This window comes from Macaca nemestrina, chromosome 15 (genome assembly GCF_043159975.1).
Source record: "Macaca nemestrina isolate mMacNem1 chromosome 15, mMacNem.hap1, whole genome shotgun sequence".
In the NCBI taxonomy this organism is placed as follows: Eukaryota; Metazoa; Chordata; class Mammalia; order Primates; family Cercopithecidae; genus Macaca; species Macaca nemestrina.
In genome coordinates, this window is record NC_092139.1 from 111,516,398 (window position 1) to 111,535,392 (window position 18,995).

General features: G+C 42.3%; 1 protein-coding gene across 10 annotated transcripts in view; it reads right to left on the reverse strand.

The window, feature by feature from the left end:
* Window positions 1-18,995, reverse strand: part of LOC105464318 (EF-hand calcium binding domain 6) — a 308,413-nt gene that overhangs the window by 254,876 nt on the left and 34,542 nt on the right. For 6 of the 10 annotated variants that reach the window (XM_011712099.2, XM_011712096.2, XM_011712098.3 and 3 more), the window contains 2 exons: window positions 11,509-11,720; window positions 3,825-3,913 (listed from right to left, as the gene is read on the reverse strand). In XM_011712099.2, coding sequence (XP_011710401.2) covers window positions 3,825-3,913; window positions 11,509-11,720 — 301 coding nt within the window. The remainder of the gene's footprint in view (window positions 1-3,824; window positions 3,914-11,508; window positions 11,721-18,995) is intronic. The other 4 variants (XM_011712104.2, XM_071080704.1, XM_071080703.1 and 1 more) reach the window with 1 other exon arrangement.

The following is an 18,995-nucleotide window of genomic DNA, read 5'->3' on the forward strand; positions in this document are numbered from 1 at the left end:
AGTGTTTGGAGACCTGATTCTATTGGATATGACATCTATTGGTTTGCAGTCCTCATTCTTTGATAGTTCCAATGTTTCGAGTGTTTGGGGATCTGATTCTATTGGGTATGATATCTATTGGTTTGCAGTTCTCATTCTTTGATAGTTTCAATGTTTTGAGTATTCGGAGATCTGATTCTATTGCGTATTATATCTATTTGTTTGCAGTTCTCATTCTTTGATAGTTCCAATGTTTCGAGTGTTTGGAGATCTGATTCTATTCGGTATGATATCTATTGGTTTGCAGTTCTCATTCTTTGACAGTTTCAATGTTTTGAGTGTTTGGAGATCTGATTCTATTGGGTATTATATCTATTTGTTTGCATTTCTCATTCTTTGATAGTTCCAATGTTTTGAGTGTTTGGAGACCTGATTCTATTGGGTATTACATCTATTAGTTTGCAGTTTTCATTATTTGTCTCTTCATACGTTTTTTAAGATTTTTTGTGTGTGATCTGATGTTACTTGGCACTTTATCTGTGGAATTTCTTCAAGGGATAGGTTGAAGATGCATTCTTTCACAGAAGGGCACACCCCGCCCAGGACTACTCAAATAAGTTCCTTGCCTGAAACTTTTCTGACCACATAGCATGAACTCAAGCACAGACCCTCATGCAAATCAATTTGTAATTACAATTTTCCCCTTATTCACTCAGCACCAGTGTTGAAATAGGTAGTTTTCCTCATTGTGCCCTTTTGTGATGAAGGTTTGTATTTGTAATCGCTGAGGGTGTAGGGTCCTTACTTTGTAGGCAATGGTCCTTTGTTAGGTCCTTCCACCTTGGGAAGGCCTTCTAGGCTTTTTCTCTTGTCTCCGTACTCCAAATGGCAAAACTGAATACACAAATTCACCAGGATTTGGCCAATACCCTCAGGGTAGAAGCTGACTTTACAGAGTGCTCCCTTCTCTAGATCCCAAGTTTTACTCTATGTTTGGCCTCTGAAGATTCCTTACTTTCTTGCCAGCTCAGCAATGCATTAAAATGTATGTATATATTTTGCCTTTTATCCAGCATTTTAATTATTTTCAGTAGAAGTGTTGTTCATGGTACATAGCCTACCGTATTGCTAGAAAAATAAGTCTCTGTTCCCTATAATGTATTGTCTCCAACAATGAAGATAATTCTGCTTCATGAGTAAATCAGAAATCTTTCAAATTTAGTTTAAATGTTTAGCCTTTTATGTTTAAGAGAGTAACTCATGATCCCTTTCATCTCAAATTTATTAGACAAGTTTCACAATAAGGAAGAAAGGCTCTCCTGCTTTCAGTTTTTCCAGTTTTAGCTTTCCTAACAAAGAATATTCATACTAGTTTACTGTCCACCCAAGAACGTTATTCATAAAATTGGAATGGTTTTATGTCAAGAACAAGAATATGCAGCCTATAAGACAAACTGTCATTCTTTTGAAAGAGCCTGGAAATCATCTTAGTCCCCACTTAGCACCAACTAAAGAGAGCACAGAGAAGTTCCAAAACATGGAGGGGATGATACTGTGTCACTCTTGCTGGAGCTGCTGCACTCATTCCTTTTTTTGAGACCAAGTCTCACTCTGTCACCCAGGCTGGAGTGCAGTGGTGCAATCTGGGCTCACTACAACCTCTGCCTCCTGAGTTCAAGTGATACTCCTGCCTCAGCCTCCCGAGTCGCTGGGATTACAGGCACACACCACCACACCCGGCTAATTTTTGTATTTTTAGTAGAGATGGGGTTTTGCAATGTTGGCTAGGCTAGTCTCGAACTCCTGACCTCAGGTGATCCGCCCACTTCAGCCTCCCAAAGTGCTGGGATTACAGGCATGAGCCACTGCTCCCGGCCATCTTTATTTTTTTTAATTGTGATAAACACGCACAAAAAACATAACTATTTTTAAGTGTGTAGTTCAGTAGTGTTAAGTATATTCACATTGTTGCGCAAAAGATCTCTAGAACATTTTCATCTTGCAAAATCAAAACTTTACACCCATGTATAGAAATTCCCTATCTCCCCCTCCTCATGACACAAATTCTTACACCTAAACTGTATCAGTGATGCATCCATCATAAAAGCCATGATACCAGAATTTTCTAATATTTCAGGATCAAATTTAATTTTTTTATCCCCTTAGGAAGGTCAGTTCTTCATTCTATGATTTTGTCCATCTTTTGTTCATATTAAATATAGTTTTCTCTTATCAATTGATGTGAATTGGCTTTTGTGGGGTTTTTTCAGTGAACTAGATAGTGTATTTATAATTTCAACTTTTATTTTTTATTCGGTTTTTTTTTTTGAAACACAGTCTCACTTTGTCACCCAGGCTGGAGTGCACAATCTCAGCTCACTGTAGCCTCCACCTCCCGGGCTCAGGTGATCCTCCCACCTTAGCTTCCCGAGTACCTGCGGCATGCCACCATGCTCAGCTAATTTTTAAATTTTTTGTAGAGATGAGATCTCACTATATCATCCAGGCTGGTCTCAAACTCCTGGGCTCAAGTGACCCTCTCACCTCAGCTTCCCAAAGTGCTGGGATTACAGGTGTGAGCCACCACATCCAGCCTCAAGTTTTATTTTAGATTAAGCAGTACATGTGCAGGTTATATACATAGGTATATTGCCTGATGCTGAGGTTTGGGGTACAAATAATCCTGTCACCCAGGTAGTGGGCATAGTACCTAATAGTTTTTCAGCCCTTGCCCCCATCCCTTCACCCTCTAGTCATCTGCCGTGTCTGCTGTTCCCATCTTTATGTCCACATGTACAATGTGTAGCTCCCCACTTGTAAGTGAGAACATATGGTATTGGTTTTCTGTTCCTGCATTAATTTGCTTAGGATAATGGCCTCCAGCTGCAAAGGACATGATTTCATTCTTTTTTATGGCTGCAAAATATTCCATGGTGTACATGTACCACATTTTAAAATTTAATCCACCATTGGTAGTCACCTTGGTTGGTTAATTCCATGTCTTTGCTACTGTGACTAGTGCTGTGATGAACGTATGAGTGCATGTGTCTTTTGGTAGAATGATTTGCTTTCTTTGGGCTATATACCTAGTAATGGGATTGCTGGGTCCAATGCTAGTTCCAAGTTCTTTGAGAAATCTCCAACTGCTTCTCATAGTGGCTGAACTACACATTTAATTCTTAAATATAAGTGGTTACACAACTCCTGAGGAAATGAGGTTTATTCATTTAAAGTCAGATATAAGTAAATATTTTTATTACTAAAACAGTATTTCCTAAATCATATACTAGAATAAATAATTTTACGGCTGATTGAGACATTAAAGGTCAAACTCCAACCTGCTCATGTTGCAAAAAAAAAAAAAAAAACCAGTCCCATGCTTTATGCAAAAACTATGAAATACTCAAGTAGCTCATACAAAGATATTTTTTTTAAATTTCTAGCCACGAAAACACCATCACTTTCCAATGAACAACAGTAAAAATGTATAAAAACCTACAAATTTTAAATTTGGCAATTTAATATTTTACTTCAAAATTAAATTCCATTAATTCCAATTTTAAATATATTGCAAGTAAACTATTTTTGTCTGGTTTTAATTTGCTATGTTTACATTTTATTACAGTATCATTCCTCTTGTTCTGAAATACATCCTATATAGATGCTAAAATCTTCCCTAAATAAAACTTGACTGGATTAATTCCATTAAATTCCATATGGACAAGCTCTACAAACCCATCTTCCATATATAGCTGTTGATATGATTAGTTCCAATGGCTTCACGTCATAGCTCTTACTCATCATTTCAAATTTCACATTTTCACATGAGCAAACCAAACACTTACCTCTTTATGCCATTTATATATAGGTCAATTCCACCAAACCTGGACAGAAAGGCAAGGTACGGTACAGTACCAGAGGTGCTAAGGGGGATCTACAGTCAAAGGAGAATGACAACATGTTAGAGAATTAAGATCCAAGCAATAGACGGTGAAGCAGATTTCTAAATCACAGCTTTCAGGATGTAATAGAGAACACTATTAAGGGGAAGAGCATTCCATCAAACATTTAAATACAAACTGCTTAACCCAGGTGTCAGGGTGAACATGCATTCTCAGCAAATAAAGTGTAAATAGCACCCTAGAATGCCAGTCTGTGCTCAACTGAAAGTCAATGAGTTACCTACAAAATTATTTAAAATCATCTAAAAAATAAAATTAGCATAAATATACTCTCTATATACTCTAATATGTGTTATACATATAATACATATTAGAAGCTGAGGCCATAGCACAATTGTAGACTGAGTGTCACGTGAACTTCGTACACGACTTTGTATATATAGTTTTAAGGTAGAAAAAAATCCATTTTTAAATTAAAAATTCCACAAAGGATATCATTGGGTCACGTGGGTCAATACAGACTGCAGATTTAAATAAAAGTATTACCTCAATGTTTAATTTGCTGACGTTGATAGCTACACTGTGATTATGTAAAAGAATAGCTCTTAGGAAATGTACGCTGATGTTTTTTGAGGTAAGGAACTATGATATAAGCAACTTCCCCTCAAGTGTTTTTTTGTTTGTTTGTTTTTGTTTTTATTTTTTTGAGATGGAGTCTCGCTCTGTCATGCAGGCTGGAGGGCAGTGATGGAATCTTGACTCACTGCAACCTTTGCCTCCCCGGTTCATGCGATTCTCCTGCCTCAGCTTCTGGAGTAGCTGGGACTACAGGCGTGCACCACACCCAGCTAATTTTTGTATTTTTAGTAGAGATGGGGTTTCCCCAGGCTGGCCAGGCTTGTCTTGAACTCCTGAACTCAAATGATATGCCCGCCTTGGCCTCCCAAAGTGTTGGGGTTACAGGCATGAGCCACCGCACCTGGCCCCCCTCAAGTGTTTTTAAATATATATATGTGTGTGTGTGTGTGTACATTGTTTGTGTATGTTGTTTGCATATACACACACACAGATAATGAGAGATCACAGGAGAAACAAATGAGGTAAAATGTTCACAACAGGTCAATCTCAATGAGAGTATATAGGCATTATTTGTACCATATGAGTGTTATTTGTACTTTTCTTATTCTTGCAACTTTTCTTTTCTTTTTTTTTTTTTTTTTTTTTTTTTTTTGGAGACAGGGTCTCATTCTGTCACCCAGGCTGGAGTAAATTGGCAGGATCTCAGCTCACTGCAACCTCTGCCTCCTGGGTTCAAGCAATTCTCCTGCCTCGGCCTCCCAAAACCTGGGACTACAGGTGTCCACCACCAAACCCAGCTGATTTTTGTATTTTTAGTAGAGACGGGGTTTCATCAAGTTGACCAGGCTGGTTTCCAACTCATGACCTCAAGTGATCCACCCACCTTGGCCTCCCAAAGTGCTGGGATTACAGGCATGAGCCAATGTGTCTGGCCTATTCTTGCAACTTTTCTAGAGATTTGAGATTATTTCTTTTTTTTGAGATGGAGTCTCACTCTGTTGCCCAGGCTGCAGTGCAGTGGCACGATCTCGGCTCACTACAACCTCTGCCTCCCGGGTTCAAGCAATTCAGTTCGAGGTTATTTCTAAGCAAAAAGTTAAATTTTACTTAATAAAATATTTCCAAACAAGCATTACGCATCTAAAATTTAGATAAACATTAAATAAACATACAATCAATATAAATCTATTTCATCAAGCTTCATACAAATACACAAAGTACCATTTCCCATACAGCTGAATGGCTCCCAACTCTACACAATCAAATTTGTTATTTACTAAGCCCTTAAAATGCTGGCCTCAAAGCTTAGTGTGGTTATCGCAGTCTTCCCCAAAGGATGGATTGCTCTTTACTATTTAAAACATGTTTAACTAGGAAATGAGACCGGGGGAGAGGGGCTCACAGGGTGGGCCTTTGTAAAGCCTTTTCCTGGAAAGAATGCCTGTGACTTTTCTGATAGTGCATTTTTACAAGTAGATATAACTTTGAGCAAGCATTTCAGTTTCCCTAGCCTTGCAGAAGAAGGGCAAGAGCAGATTAAACATGTAGTTCAAGGTTGGGTGCCCTCTTGGTTTTGGTAGTGATAAGAGGAAACAAGGAAGAGAAGAAACTTACATCTGCAGAGCTCACACTAAGTGAGTGGATGCAGGCACTATTCTCAATGTTTTGCATGAGTGGCACTAAAACCACCCTCAGAGGTGGTATCACTTTCTACTACTCACAAAGCAACACTATGGCCTCCCTGCCCGGCACTGCCATGAGTGCCAGCGATCTCTGTGAATCCAGAGCGCAAGTCCATCCCACTGCACTAACCACCCTGCCCAGAAAGAAAAAGAGAGTCCATCAAATTATTCAAGCTCTCATCGCATTTCATATTGCTGCTTATAGTCTAACACAAATTCTAATGTGGTAAAGAAATTCTTGCCATGATCAGTCTCCAAAGCTAAGCCCCTTAGACAAGTAAAGAATCTAGTCCAAAAGGAGAGGCTCTGCTCAGTACTTGCCTTTCAGTGTTTACAATTCTGGCAAAAATGTTTAAGAATCAAAACCATCCATGGACGAATTGCTGAAAGCAAATTCTTAGAGTGGGGCTGGGGGAGGCTAGTTTTTAAATCAGTATCCATCATTGTGATAAGTATCTTGCAAGAACACATTTTCTCCAACCCGGCACAACCACTGGGATGAAAACAGAACTTTGTTTTCCTTCTCTGGAATCAATTTACCAATTCAACTTCTTTAAAAATGGTCTCCATTAATATTCAGGGACTGAGGCCACATTTTTAAAAAACACCGAGTTTGCATCACTCTTAATGGAAACAAAGGTACGGAGCAGATTACAAGCCAAACCTCCTCATACTTCTTGCCCTGGTCAGTCATTAAAACACCCTGACACTCAAACATTCCTGACACAGGTCTTCAAATAAAATTGAAGCTAAGTAAATTCAGACTATAACTGGAAAATTCTTTCCTAACTTTAAGGGGAAATTACCATGAAATCTTTTATTCATTTTATAAGTGTCCACTTAGGCTTACATTAACTACTAAAAAAGAAAGAGCATGTATCACCAAATGGATTCATCGTAGGACCATCTAGAAAAGCCACAGATGCTGGGAAGTCCGTGGATGGAGAAGGGAAGCCCTGCCCTTCATTCCCAATGACCTTGGCCTCCTGCAATGCACCACACTCCAGCCTCCTTGATTGACACACAGGTCACAGGAGTTTAAGGTTCTGGAAATCTTGCTTGTCATTTAGGATCAACTATCAAGACCTGTTTTTTAAAAAAGTCTTTGAAGTTCTACAATTCTCAGTGGCTTCTTTCAAAAACAGACGTAGCTTTTAAAAACAGATACACATTTCATATTTTCTGTACTTTTGCTCTTCCTGCATAACTGATTAGCTTGGGAAGACTGTCAAAATTTTAAATTAACATTAGATCATGACTATAAGGACACATAGCAGGAAATAATATTTTAACTCTCCATTTGGCATAAAGCATCGGTTAAATCAAGTTTATGAGGAAACTGACACAATGTTTACAAGGATGAATGTTCTTTAAAAGCAAAAGAACATTACCATAAGACATGGCAGTTCTCCCCCTAGGTATATACCCAAGAGAACTGAAAATATATGTCCACACGAAAACTTTTCACATGAATGTTCACAGCAGCGCTAGTCACAAAAGTCAAAACGTGGAAACAACTCAAAGGTCCATCAGCCGATCAAAGGGTAAACAAAATGTGGCCTATTCATACAATGGATTATTACTCAGCCATAAAAAGGAATGAGGTACTAATTCATGCTGTAACACAGGTGAGCCTTAAAAACATGTGCTAGACACAAAAGATCGTATATTGTATGATTCTATTGATATGAAATATCCAGAATCTACAGTGACAAATCTGTGGTGACAGAAAGTACATTACTATTTTAAGATAAAAGCGGAAGGGAAATGGGGAGTAACTGCTAAGGAGGACAGTTTCTTTTTGGAATGATGAAAATGGTTTTCAGCCAGATAGTGGTGATGACTGCGAAACTCTGTGAATATATGGAAAACACTAATTTATACATGTTTAAGGGGTGAATTCTATGATATGTAAATTATACCTTAATAAAGCTGCTATTAAAAATGTAGACAACAATAAAGGGTGATGTGGAAAAAACCAAATGCACTTTTTATCCATTATTATAGAAGTAAATAAAGGTGAATTTTTTGTTTAAGGGAAGAGAAAAGTTCTGTCTTTCTCCTCCTTTTCTATCTTTTCTAGCAATTCAGTCCTAACGTCATTAGATGGGATAGAGGAAAATGAAGTCCGCAGTGTTGGGGGAGCCATCAAAGCCCCAAGGAGAATATGGGGTGAGGATGGCATCATCACAGTGGGGTGTCAGTGCCTGTGAGGGTGCCAGAGTACATTAGCATGATCTTGGCTCACTGCAACCTCCAACACCTTGGGCTCAAGGTCAGCTAATCTTTTTTTCTTTTTTTAGATGGAGTTTTGCTCTTGTTGCCCAGGCTGGAGTGCAGTGGCATGATCTCAGCTCACCACAACCTCCGCCTCCCAGGTTCAAGCAATTCTCCCACCTCAGCCTTCTGAGTAGCTGGGATTACAGGCATGTGCCACCATGCCTGGCTAATTTTTTTGTATTTTTAGTAGAGACGGGGTTTCTCCATGTTGGTCAGGCTGGTCTCAAACTCCAGACCTCAGGTGATCGCCCGCTTCGGATTCCCAAAGTGCTGGGATTACAGGCATAAGCCACCGTGTCCAGCCAAGGTCAGCTAATTTTTAAATTTTCTGTAGAGATGGGGTCTCCCTATATTACCCAGGCTGGTCTTGAACTCCTTGGCTCAAATGATAATCCCACCTCGGCCTCCAAAGCATTGGGATTACAGGCATGAACCACCACACCTGACCTACTCACAGTATGTTTCCCTTGGATAGCTCTGTTCTGAAATATTATCCAAACATACTCAAATATGAACAGCCAGGGAAATAAGACCCTTCTCAATGGAAAAGACAATCAATGCAGGTCAATCTTGAGATGACCAACATGTGAAAATTACTAGACAAGAACTTTAAAGCAGCTATTTTAACTATGTTCAATGAGTTGAAAGACATATGCTTATAACTGCAGAAAAACAGAAAATCTAAGCAGGTAAAGAGATCATAAAGAGGAATTAAATGGAAATTCTACAACTGTAATATACAATGTCTACAAGTAAAAATTCAAGGGATGGGGTTAATAGCAGAATGAAGATGATAAGAGTCGGTGAACTTAAAGACAGATCAATAGACATTATCCAATCTGAATGATAGAATAAAACTTTTTTTAATGAACTGAGCCTCAGAGGCCAGTGGGACAATATCAAAATGTTTAAGAGAGGAAAGAATGGGACAGAAAAAAATATATGAAAAAATTATGGCTCAAAACTTCACAAATTCAAAAAAAGGACAGAATTAAAGGGAAGAGAAAACTTTGAAACAGAACGTTGTATGCATAAAAAGAAACAACAAATAGAACTATACTTTTTTTAAAATTTTAACTCAGAAAAAAAGAGAGAGAGAGAGAGTCATTCCTTGAAGTTAAGACTGGAATTTGGGAATGCCTAAACTTCATTGAGCTATTTGTTTTGATAACACATTATTCCCCTGTGTTGGAAGTATACACAGTGGGTTGGTTGTAGTATATAGCAAATTCTGAAAGAAGTAAGTTTTTAAATTACTAGGAGGTAGCATGAAGTCAGACTCTGATTAAGGACTAATGAATGAGGCCAGGCGTGGTGGCTCACACCTGTAATCCTGGCACTTTGGGAGGCCAAGGCAGGCTGATCACTTGAGGTCAGGAGTTTGAGACCAGCCTGGCCAACATGGAAAAACCCCATCTCTACTAAAAATTAAAAAATTAGCTTGGCATGGTGGCACATGCCTGTAATCCCACTACTTGGGAGGCTGAGGCATGAGAATCACTTGAACTCGGGAGGCGGAGGTTGCAGTAAGCCAAGATAGTGCCATTGCACTCTAGCCTGGATGACAGAGTGAGACTCTGTCAAAAAATCAAAAAATCAAAAAATAAACTAATGAATGAGTAAATATACATATATATATACACACACACACACACACACACACTTGTCTGTGTGTGTGCATGCATGCGTGTGTGTGTACAAATTTAGTTATTGGGTTAAATGGAATACTAATGATATTCTAGCCCAAATTTTCTACTTTTGATCATTACAGACTTATTTTGAAAGGGTTTGAGTCCTACTGCATTTTGTATTATTTTTAAGGGCCCCAAGGATACAGTCCACAAATTTTTACTCCTTTCATCCCCCTGGTGTGGCATGAAGGCCACCAGGTGGCCAAGGACCTTCATCCTCCGCTTCCCTCCCCACGTAACTCAAGGGACTTCATCCTCCGCTTCCCACCCCATGTAACCACATGACCCATGCTGCAAACCCTTCACCGGCTCCCTACAGCCTCTAGGATAAAGTTCGAACTGTTTTACTAAGTACTTTTCTGAATTGGCCCCTCTGGCCACAACATGACCCATATCCCTTCACTTCCGATAGAAATCACAGAACTACCCAGGTCCCTGAGTAAGCCTGGCAGGCGGATGCGGGCATCTGAGCTTTCACACAGGCTGTCCCCTCTGCTATAATGACCTTTCCTTCCCCTCTCATCTTGAGAATACCCACTCCTCGGTCAAAATTGAGTTAAATACCCCTCCTCCAGAAAGCCTCCTGGACTTCCTCTCCTCATTTTCAGATAGCTCTCCCTCCTGTAACTCCCAGCCACCCTGTCGTGGCCCCTCTCCCAGCACTTGCCAACACTCCGTGAGTGTCTCACTGGGCTGGGAGCTCCTCAAGGGCAGGGCCTGAGTCTGATTTATCTGCACCGCAGTGTCTAGCATTGGCTCTAGCATATAGCCAATGCTCCATAACTATTTGATGAAGGGAAAAATTGCCAAAATACTAAGTTCCAAAATAGAAGTTGACCCAAAACATGTATATGGACCCTTAAAAGAAATGAAAAGAAGGCCGGGTGCAGTGGCTCACGCCTGTAATCCCAGCACTTTGGGAGGCCAAGGCGGGCAGATCACCTGAGGTCAGGAGTTCAAGACCAGCCTGGCAACATGGTGAAACCCCATCTCTACTAAAAATACATAATGAGCCAGGCATGGTGGCCACACCTATAATCCCAGCTACTCAGGAGGCTGAGGCAGGAGAATTGCTTGAACCTGGGAGGCGTGGGTTATGGTGAGTCAGTGCCATTGCACTCCAGCCTGGGCAACAAGAGTGAAACTGTCTCAAAAAAAAAAAAAAAAGAAATGAAAAGAAACTGGCTGGAGCAGCACGACATGCAAAACACGACTGAGTATCTGTTGATCGTGATCATCTACATCAGCCTTAATAAGTGAATTATGAAAACTAAACAAAACTTCAACTGCTCAGTGGTAACAGTGGGGGGAAAGGCAGGATAGGTTACCTGCTCCCCTGATCTACCTCAGCTTGTCTGGAATTGAGTGATTCTAAGTAGGTACAACATACAGCACCTGAGCCAACACGTCCTGAAACTGTTCTCGCGTGAGCGGCATCAGGAAGTCTGTGATGATTCTTCTCAGTTCACTTTTTGACACAGTCAGGTTCTGACCAGTATCCAGCAGCTGAAAGGCTTTTTGCAACTCATCCCCTCTGTCGGTAATTTTTTGAAATAAAATCCGTTTAACATCTAAGGAGGACAGTGTTGGATTTGCAACAGCTGTGGCTATAAAAGAGATACAGCTATTTATTAAACATGTTTAAAGCCAAGATACTAAACAAAAACTCTTGAACTGTTGAAAGAACCAAGCAAACTTGTTAGATGGTATTTCTCCCACCATATCTGGGTTTACATGCATCACCATTAGATGTCTTGTAGTGAAAAATCTACAATCATCTTTCAATTCTGAAATTTGGTCAATATCGAATAATAGTAATGACATTAGTAAGAAAAAAAAAAGAGAATCTTCCCTATAGAGGACATAGGTCAGCACAAGTGAAAAACATGGATATTGAAAGAAAATTTAGTTAATATCATTCAAATAAATGTTTAAAATATCATATTCACCTTTCATCCCCTTGCCAATTTTTGAAGGGAAAACATGTAATTCTTAAACCCAGATCATTTCCCTTTCAAAGACAAAGAAGAGATGGATGCTAAAATGTAGATATAAAAATGTTTTGAGGGCTGCGCACGGTGGCTCACACCTGTAATCTCAGCACTTTGGGAGGCCGAGGCGGGCGGATCACCTGAGGTTGGGAGTTTGAGACCAGCCTGGCCAACATGGTAAAACCCCGTCTCTACTAAAAATACAAAATTAGCTGGGTGTGGTGGTGCATGCCTGTAATCCCAGGTACTCAGGAGGCTGAGGGAGGAGAATGGCTTGAACCTGGGAGGCGGAGGTTGCAGTGAGCTGGGATCGCTCCATTGCACTCCAGCCTGGGCAAGAAGAGCGAAACTCTATCTCAGAAAAAAAAGAAAAATGTTCCAAGTGGTCTAACTAAGCTTTTGGGGTTTGAACTTTTTGGAAGGAAAGGAATAATGTCTTGATGATGTTTTAGGTCCCAGAGCCCCCTGTGTTAGCAAAGGAGAGGTGATACACCAGAGGCCTCCTTCCCCCCTCCAAGACAAGAACAACCAGAGGAACAATAGGTAGGAAATTACATAAGTAAATACAGTGAGTACAAACCAACCTATGGTTCTAATCCATACCATATGCATGAAGGCATAGTTGTTCAATTTGATATTTTATAACTGACTAGGGAAAGAGGAGACCAAGAATAATGGTAGTTGGTAAAACCCTCCTACTTATTTATGAGATAAACTTGGTAGCCACAGTTTATTTAGGAGCTCTTTCTTACATAGTAAATCCCAGATGTATGTTAAAAGGCTTTAACATTGCCTCATCCTTTATAATAATATTCACAAGCAGTAGCTAGGGAGGGAGGATGCTACTTCTTTCCCTTTGAATGAAAATTTCTTATCAAACTATTGCACATTTCTGGCATAAGGACAGTGATAGCTTTAGTCTTGGGGTGACCTGGGCAGGCGAATGACTCCAGAGATCTCAGTACACCAACTTGAACCCACCCAGAAGGCAGAGGCGGGGATTTCCTCAGAGCTGTAGGGTGGGCTGGGCTGTCTTCTGCTTGAGGGGATACAAGAGAGAACGTGCAGGCACCCCAGAGCGACACCGCCATGGAGATCGACTGCAGGCCCTAACCCCAGGAGCCACAGCACGGCGGGCTCTGGGGGGCACTTCCACCCCACAGAGGGACTGCGCTGCCATGGGAGATTCTCCCCTGACCCCCACTGAGGGCCCAGCGCATGCAGGGCCTGTGCCAGGGGCCAGGGATGACTCTCGCTCCTAATGTCTCCAGGAAGGAGGTGATTCTGTAACTGGGATGCGGTGGTCCGGTGTGGAGGCAGGCATTAGGTTATCTGCAGGGAGCATGGGAGACCTAAACAGAGGATGGCTGGTTTCGGGTGACAGGATGGAAGGTGACAGGAAAGCCTTCTCAGTGGAAAGCAACTTGGTGATCCTGAGGGAACAGAGCTGGAAGTGGGGCTGCTGTGGGGCATGGCCAGCCTGGGCAAAAGGAGGATGGGGGTGGGGACAAGCAGAGGCGCATCAGTCAAGAGATGGGACGGGAAAAGTCAGCAGGGCCTGTCCTTGGGCTTCGTGTTCTGGGGTTATGAAATGGCACAGTGGGACTGTCATCAAAAGAACAACATAACCCTATTTTCATTCTTCACCTTCCCCCTGGTACCACGTGGAGGAGGAACCGAAAGGGAAGGAGAGCGATGGGGTGGAGACAGGCTGGGTGACTACAGCTGCTCAGGAGAGGAGTGACAGAGCTCCGTACTAGCGTGATGGTCACAGAGCAAAAAGAGTTCGCATGAATGAAAGAGGGGAGGTCTATAGACTCCTCTGATTGGCCAGGTGAGGGACAGAGAGGATGGAACACTTGCGTCTGGCCTGGGTGGCTAGGCAGGGGCAGCACACTTCACTTAGAAAAGGAAGAGGGAAGATGCAACAGAGGTATTTTCCAAGATGGGAATGGCAAGATCTCCCAACACAATGTCATGTTAACACTCCTCCCTGAAAAAGTGGGCATACACTCCCCGCTTGAATCTGGTGGGCCCGTGACTATGGCAGAATGGACATCTATTAGTATGATACATGACATGCGTGATCTCCAAGATGAGGTCACGCAAGCTGCTATGGCCTCTGCCTGGTACTATTTATTTATTTACTAAGATGGAGTCTTGCTGTCTCCCAGGCTGGAGTGCAGTGGCACAATCTTGGCTCACTGCAAGCTCCACCTCCTGGGTCCAGGCAGTTCTCCTGCCTCAGCCTCCCAAGTAGCTGGGACTACAGGCACCTGCCACCATGCCTGGATAATTTTTGTATTTTTTAGTAGAGATGGCGTTTCACCATGTTGGCCAGGCTGGTCTCCGACCTCAGGTGATCCACCTGCCTCGACTTCCCAAAGTGCTAGGATTACAGGTGTGAGTTACCATGCCCGGCCATGCCTGGTCCTCTTTAGATGCTCACACACAGTCACCACTTGGCTGTGAGGAGGCCAAGGCGCCCCCCTGACAGGCCACATATAGGAGTTCTGGGAAACAGCCTTAGCTGAGGTTCCAGGCAACAGCTGTGTCAACTGCTAGCCATTTGAGGACTCTGGCCCCCCATGTGAAGTCAGCCAGCCTCTGCACCTCCCTGGCTGGACTGCATGGAGCAGAGACAAGTTGACCTGCCCAAACTGCGGATCTGTGAGCAAAATAAATGACTCTCGCTATTTTTAGGGCGTTTGCACACAGCAATAGATACTTTGAGCAGAAGGGGAAAAGGCTTATGGAAAGCAAACAAGTTCAGCCTGGGATATGTAAGCGGGATGTCCATCTGAAAGTTGAATACATACTCTGGAGATCAAAGAGGCTGGAGTGGAGATGGAAGTGTGGGAACCACCTGCATGGAGGCCACAGGGAAACAGGCCCAATGGGAAGAGAAGAAGGGGCTGTGGGAAACACTGACTTGTAAGGAAGTGGAATTCATCCATTCAAAAAATGTCATGTTTCAACAACTATCATATTTCAACCACTGTTTTCAGCCCTGAGGGTACTGCAGTGAGTAAGACAGGTACAGCTTACAATCTGGAGGTGAGACGACAGACAAGAAGCCAATAAACAAATAAACAAACGATAGGGTCATGGTGCACAGTGACACATGCAATGAAGATGGAAAGACAAAACAGTGAGGCAAGAGTACAGCTGGGGGCTGCTTTAGAGAGGATGGTCAAGGAAGTCCGCTCCAAAGTGGGTTTGGGAGCTGAAACCCAGAAGGATAAACATGAGCCAGCCAGTCAAGAAGCTGAAGTAAGAATGTCTTCAACAGGGAAACCATAGCAACTAGTAAAGAACCCCTGAGCAAGAAGGAGCTTGATACGTCCAGGAAAGAAAAAGGCCGGAGTGGACAGAGTGTGGCACATAGCAGGTAGGAGGGAGAACAGTGAGGGCTCAGGCCAGAGGAGGAGAGCGCCAGTCCACACAGGCTTCAGGCACCTGCAGAAAGGATGGTGTTTTCTTCAAAGTGCAATGGAAAGGCCCAGGAGAGTTTAGGCAGGGAAGCAATGTTATCTAACACAGCCTGTGTGGGGTTTTAAAAACGTGTTCTGGCTGCTATGTAAAGAATGGATTACAGGAGGCAAAAAATGAGGAAGGGAGACCGGAGAGGAGGCTGCTCCAAGGTCTAGGAGGTAACTGCAGCCTGGACCAGGTGGTAGCCCTGAAGGCAGACAAAAAGTAGACAGATAGGAGACATGATCTATTAGTTCTGTAGCTGACAAGGTTTTGCTGATGGATTGGCTGAGGAGGTGCGTGGGGGCTGTTAAAGAAAAGAGAGAAATCAAGGATAATCCCTTGGTGCTGGACATGAGGAACAAGATAAATGACAGTGTCATTGCTGAGATGGAGAACACGGGGGAGTCGAGAGACCCATTTAGCCAGTTCAGGTCTGAGATGCCCCTTAGATGCAGTGCACGCGGAAAGCTCAGTGAGGCAACTGGATATACGATCGGGAGCTTAGTGGGGAAGTGAGGATGGCGCTATCATTTTGGTTACAGGTGGCATTTCAGGACATGGAGCCAGATGAGTCACAGAAGAGAGGGCAGACAAGGAACAGAGGAATGAGCACAGAGCCCTGAGGGGGAAGAAGGAACTTAACCCTCCCACAAGAGTTCCAAGAACACTCAGAAATGCAGGAAGCACTCGGGCTTCCCTTCCATTTCTGGCTGTCACTCAGAATCTCAGAAGCAGCTGATTCACACACAGCAGCTGTGTGATTCAGAATCAGCCGGTGAGCCCTCTTTCTCCCTCTGCCCACCAGCCCGAACATCCTCCTCCTGCCCCCAGTGTCAGAGGGGGATCCCTCTTGTTCATGTACGCCTCCATCTTGAAATCCTCTCTTGGACTTCTCATATATATTTTTAGTTGCTTTCTTAGAAGCCCCACCTTTGCAATCAATAATTGTAATTTAAAAGAATCAGAAAATATTGATTTGAGACTGTTTTAAAATACGTGAAGGAAAACTTTTTATTCCATGTGCCTAATGCAACGTCTGAGGATGAAAATGAAAGCAGTAACCAAGCTTGCATAACCTGCTGGTGGGAGTACAAATTGATATAATCTTTCTGGAGGGCAATTTGACAAAATTTTCTATATCCGCTTAGGATACAGAAAGTCACAACAGACTGTCACTGTCACCCTAACAATGAGAACAAGTAGGATAAGCTAAAATATATATATAGTTTTAAAACCCACCAGAGATCTGAGGATGGAAAGAAACTACAATTCAGGAAAGGACAAGCCACTCATCAGAGAAAAAAGAATAACTCCTTCTAGCCCTGTGGCACAGTGGGTAAAACGCAAATTCATTACAGGCAGGGGAGGAAGAAAACAACCCAGTAATTAGCAGCCACATGAGGCTGACAGATGAGATTCCCAGGGCCTTGGTCACAGAGCAGGTCTGCGCTCACCCTCTTGGGCCTTCCCCCAGTGCACGTAAGTAGCACTGCACCAAAAGCTGGGGCTACAGGAGAGCTGAGTGATCCACCCTAGCATAGCACACAGGGTTTTGCACAAGTCCAGGGCAGCTGTTTACCAAAGGCTGAATACAGGGAACAAGAACTCAGGTGAACCCTCCGAAGCATATGGGCCCTTCACTAAGTGTCAGTGGCCCACTGCAGGTTGAAGTCAGGGCCACAGGGTGGACAGAGATGTTCCCAGGTGCAGAAAGCCATGGCAGAGCTAGGGAACAAAGAGACCTCCCAAGAAATCCCCCCAAAATGGCAGGTGGGTGGTAAAGCAGAGAGAGAGCTTCCCGCCATGTGCAAAGCTGGTAGCTGGGCTATAAAGCAGAGAGATCTGTGGAGTCTCACCAGTGCTCACACCTCAAAGACCTGTTGAAGGCAAGCATATGAAACCCGGGGAAACCCAAACTTAACTGAAACTGCAACAAAGTCAAGACACAGCTCACCTGAGAGATTCCACTGAGCTCAGCTCGCCAGAAGCCTGAGAGAGGAAGAGGCTTGTCTTTCTGGTGGCAAATAGTACTGACTTCTGACTCTACTGCTTTTAACACAAATATCTGGCGTTACATTTTTTTTTAAATTGCAAGACAAGTGAAGAAGAAAAGGTAACCTAATCAAGGTAAAAACAGTCATCAGAAGAATACTCACAGAGAGAACAAATGCAGAAATGACCAGGTTTTCAAACTGAGAATGGGACACATGTTAGCAAGATGAAAGGGAAAAGCTGAGAACATGGTAAACATACAGGGAATTTCAGCAGAGAGATGGAAAGTATTTTTAAAGAGCACATGAAAAAAACTAAAAATTAAAAATATAATATCAGAAGTTAAGAATTCACTTGTTTGGCTTAGTAGCAGAGTGTACATGCTAGAAAAAAGAACTCGTGAATATGAACTCAGGTCTATAGAAATGACTCAACCTGAAACACAAAGATAAAAACACTTAAAAAGGAAATGGGGTGTCTAATATTTATTTGCTTATTTGATGTATGAGTTATACAAGTATATATTTACAGTTATATGTTGTGCATGCATGAAAAAGAGACCAGCTCAACTGCTGATGACACCCTCTTATAGAGGAAAGTGGTGCTGGGAGGCAAATATATCTTTAATTTTTAAAAAGTAAAAAAACGCCAGGCACGGTGGCTCACACCTGTAATCCCAGCACTTTGGGAGGCCAAGGTGGGCGGATCACGAGGTCAAGAGATTGGGACCATCCTGGCCAACATGGTGAAACACCATCTCTACTAAAAATACAAAAATTAGCTGGGCATGGTGGCGCGTGCCTGTAGTCCCAGTTACTCAGAAGGCTGAGGCAGGAGAATCATTTGAACCCAGGAGGCAGAAGTTGCAGTGAGCCGAGATCGCACCACTGCACTCCAGCCTGGGCAACAGGGCGAGACTCTGTCTCAAAAAAAAATAAACAAAAAAGGTAAAAAAAAAAAAAAAAAAAGAAAGAAAGAAAAACAACAACAACAACAACAACAAACAAACAAACAAAAAAAACCAAAACACTCCAGTGTGCTAAAAAGTACCACCAATAGAAATAAAAAGCAAATGACAAAAAAGAAAAATACCTGTGGCACTAAGGCAGATAGAAGGTTCACATTTTTAATACAAAGAGAGCTCATACTAGTCACTAAAAAAGACCAACCCAAACTAGGTAAACAGGCAAAGGATATGAACAGGCAACTCACAAAAGCAAAAGGCATAAGCCTGGTAAACTTGAGAATAAAAGTTTACCTTACTATTGAGGAAATGCATATTAAATTCACAATAGAACGTTATTTTTCCATATCTAATGGGCAAGATCTTAAAAGATAATCTGTGTTAGGATACTTAGAAATGAGCACTTATAAGGGTCATGAGTGGGAATGTGCTAAGGTGCAAGCTTCCTGAAAGGTAAC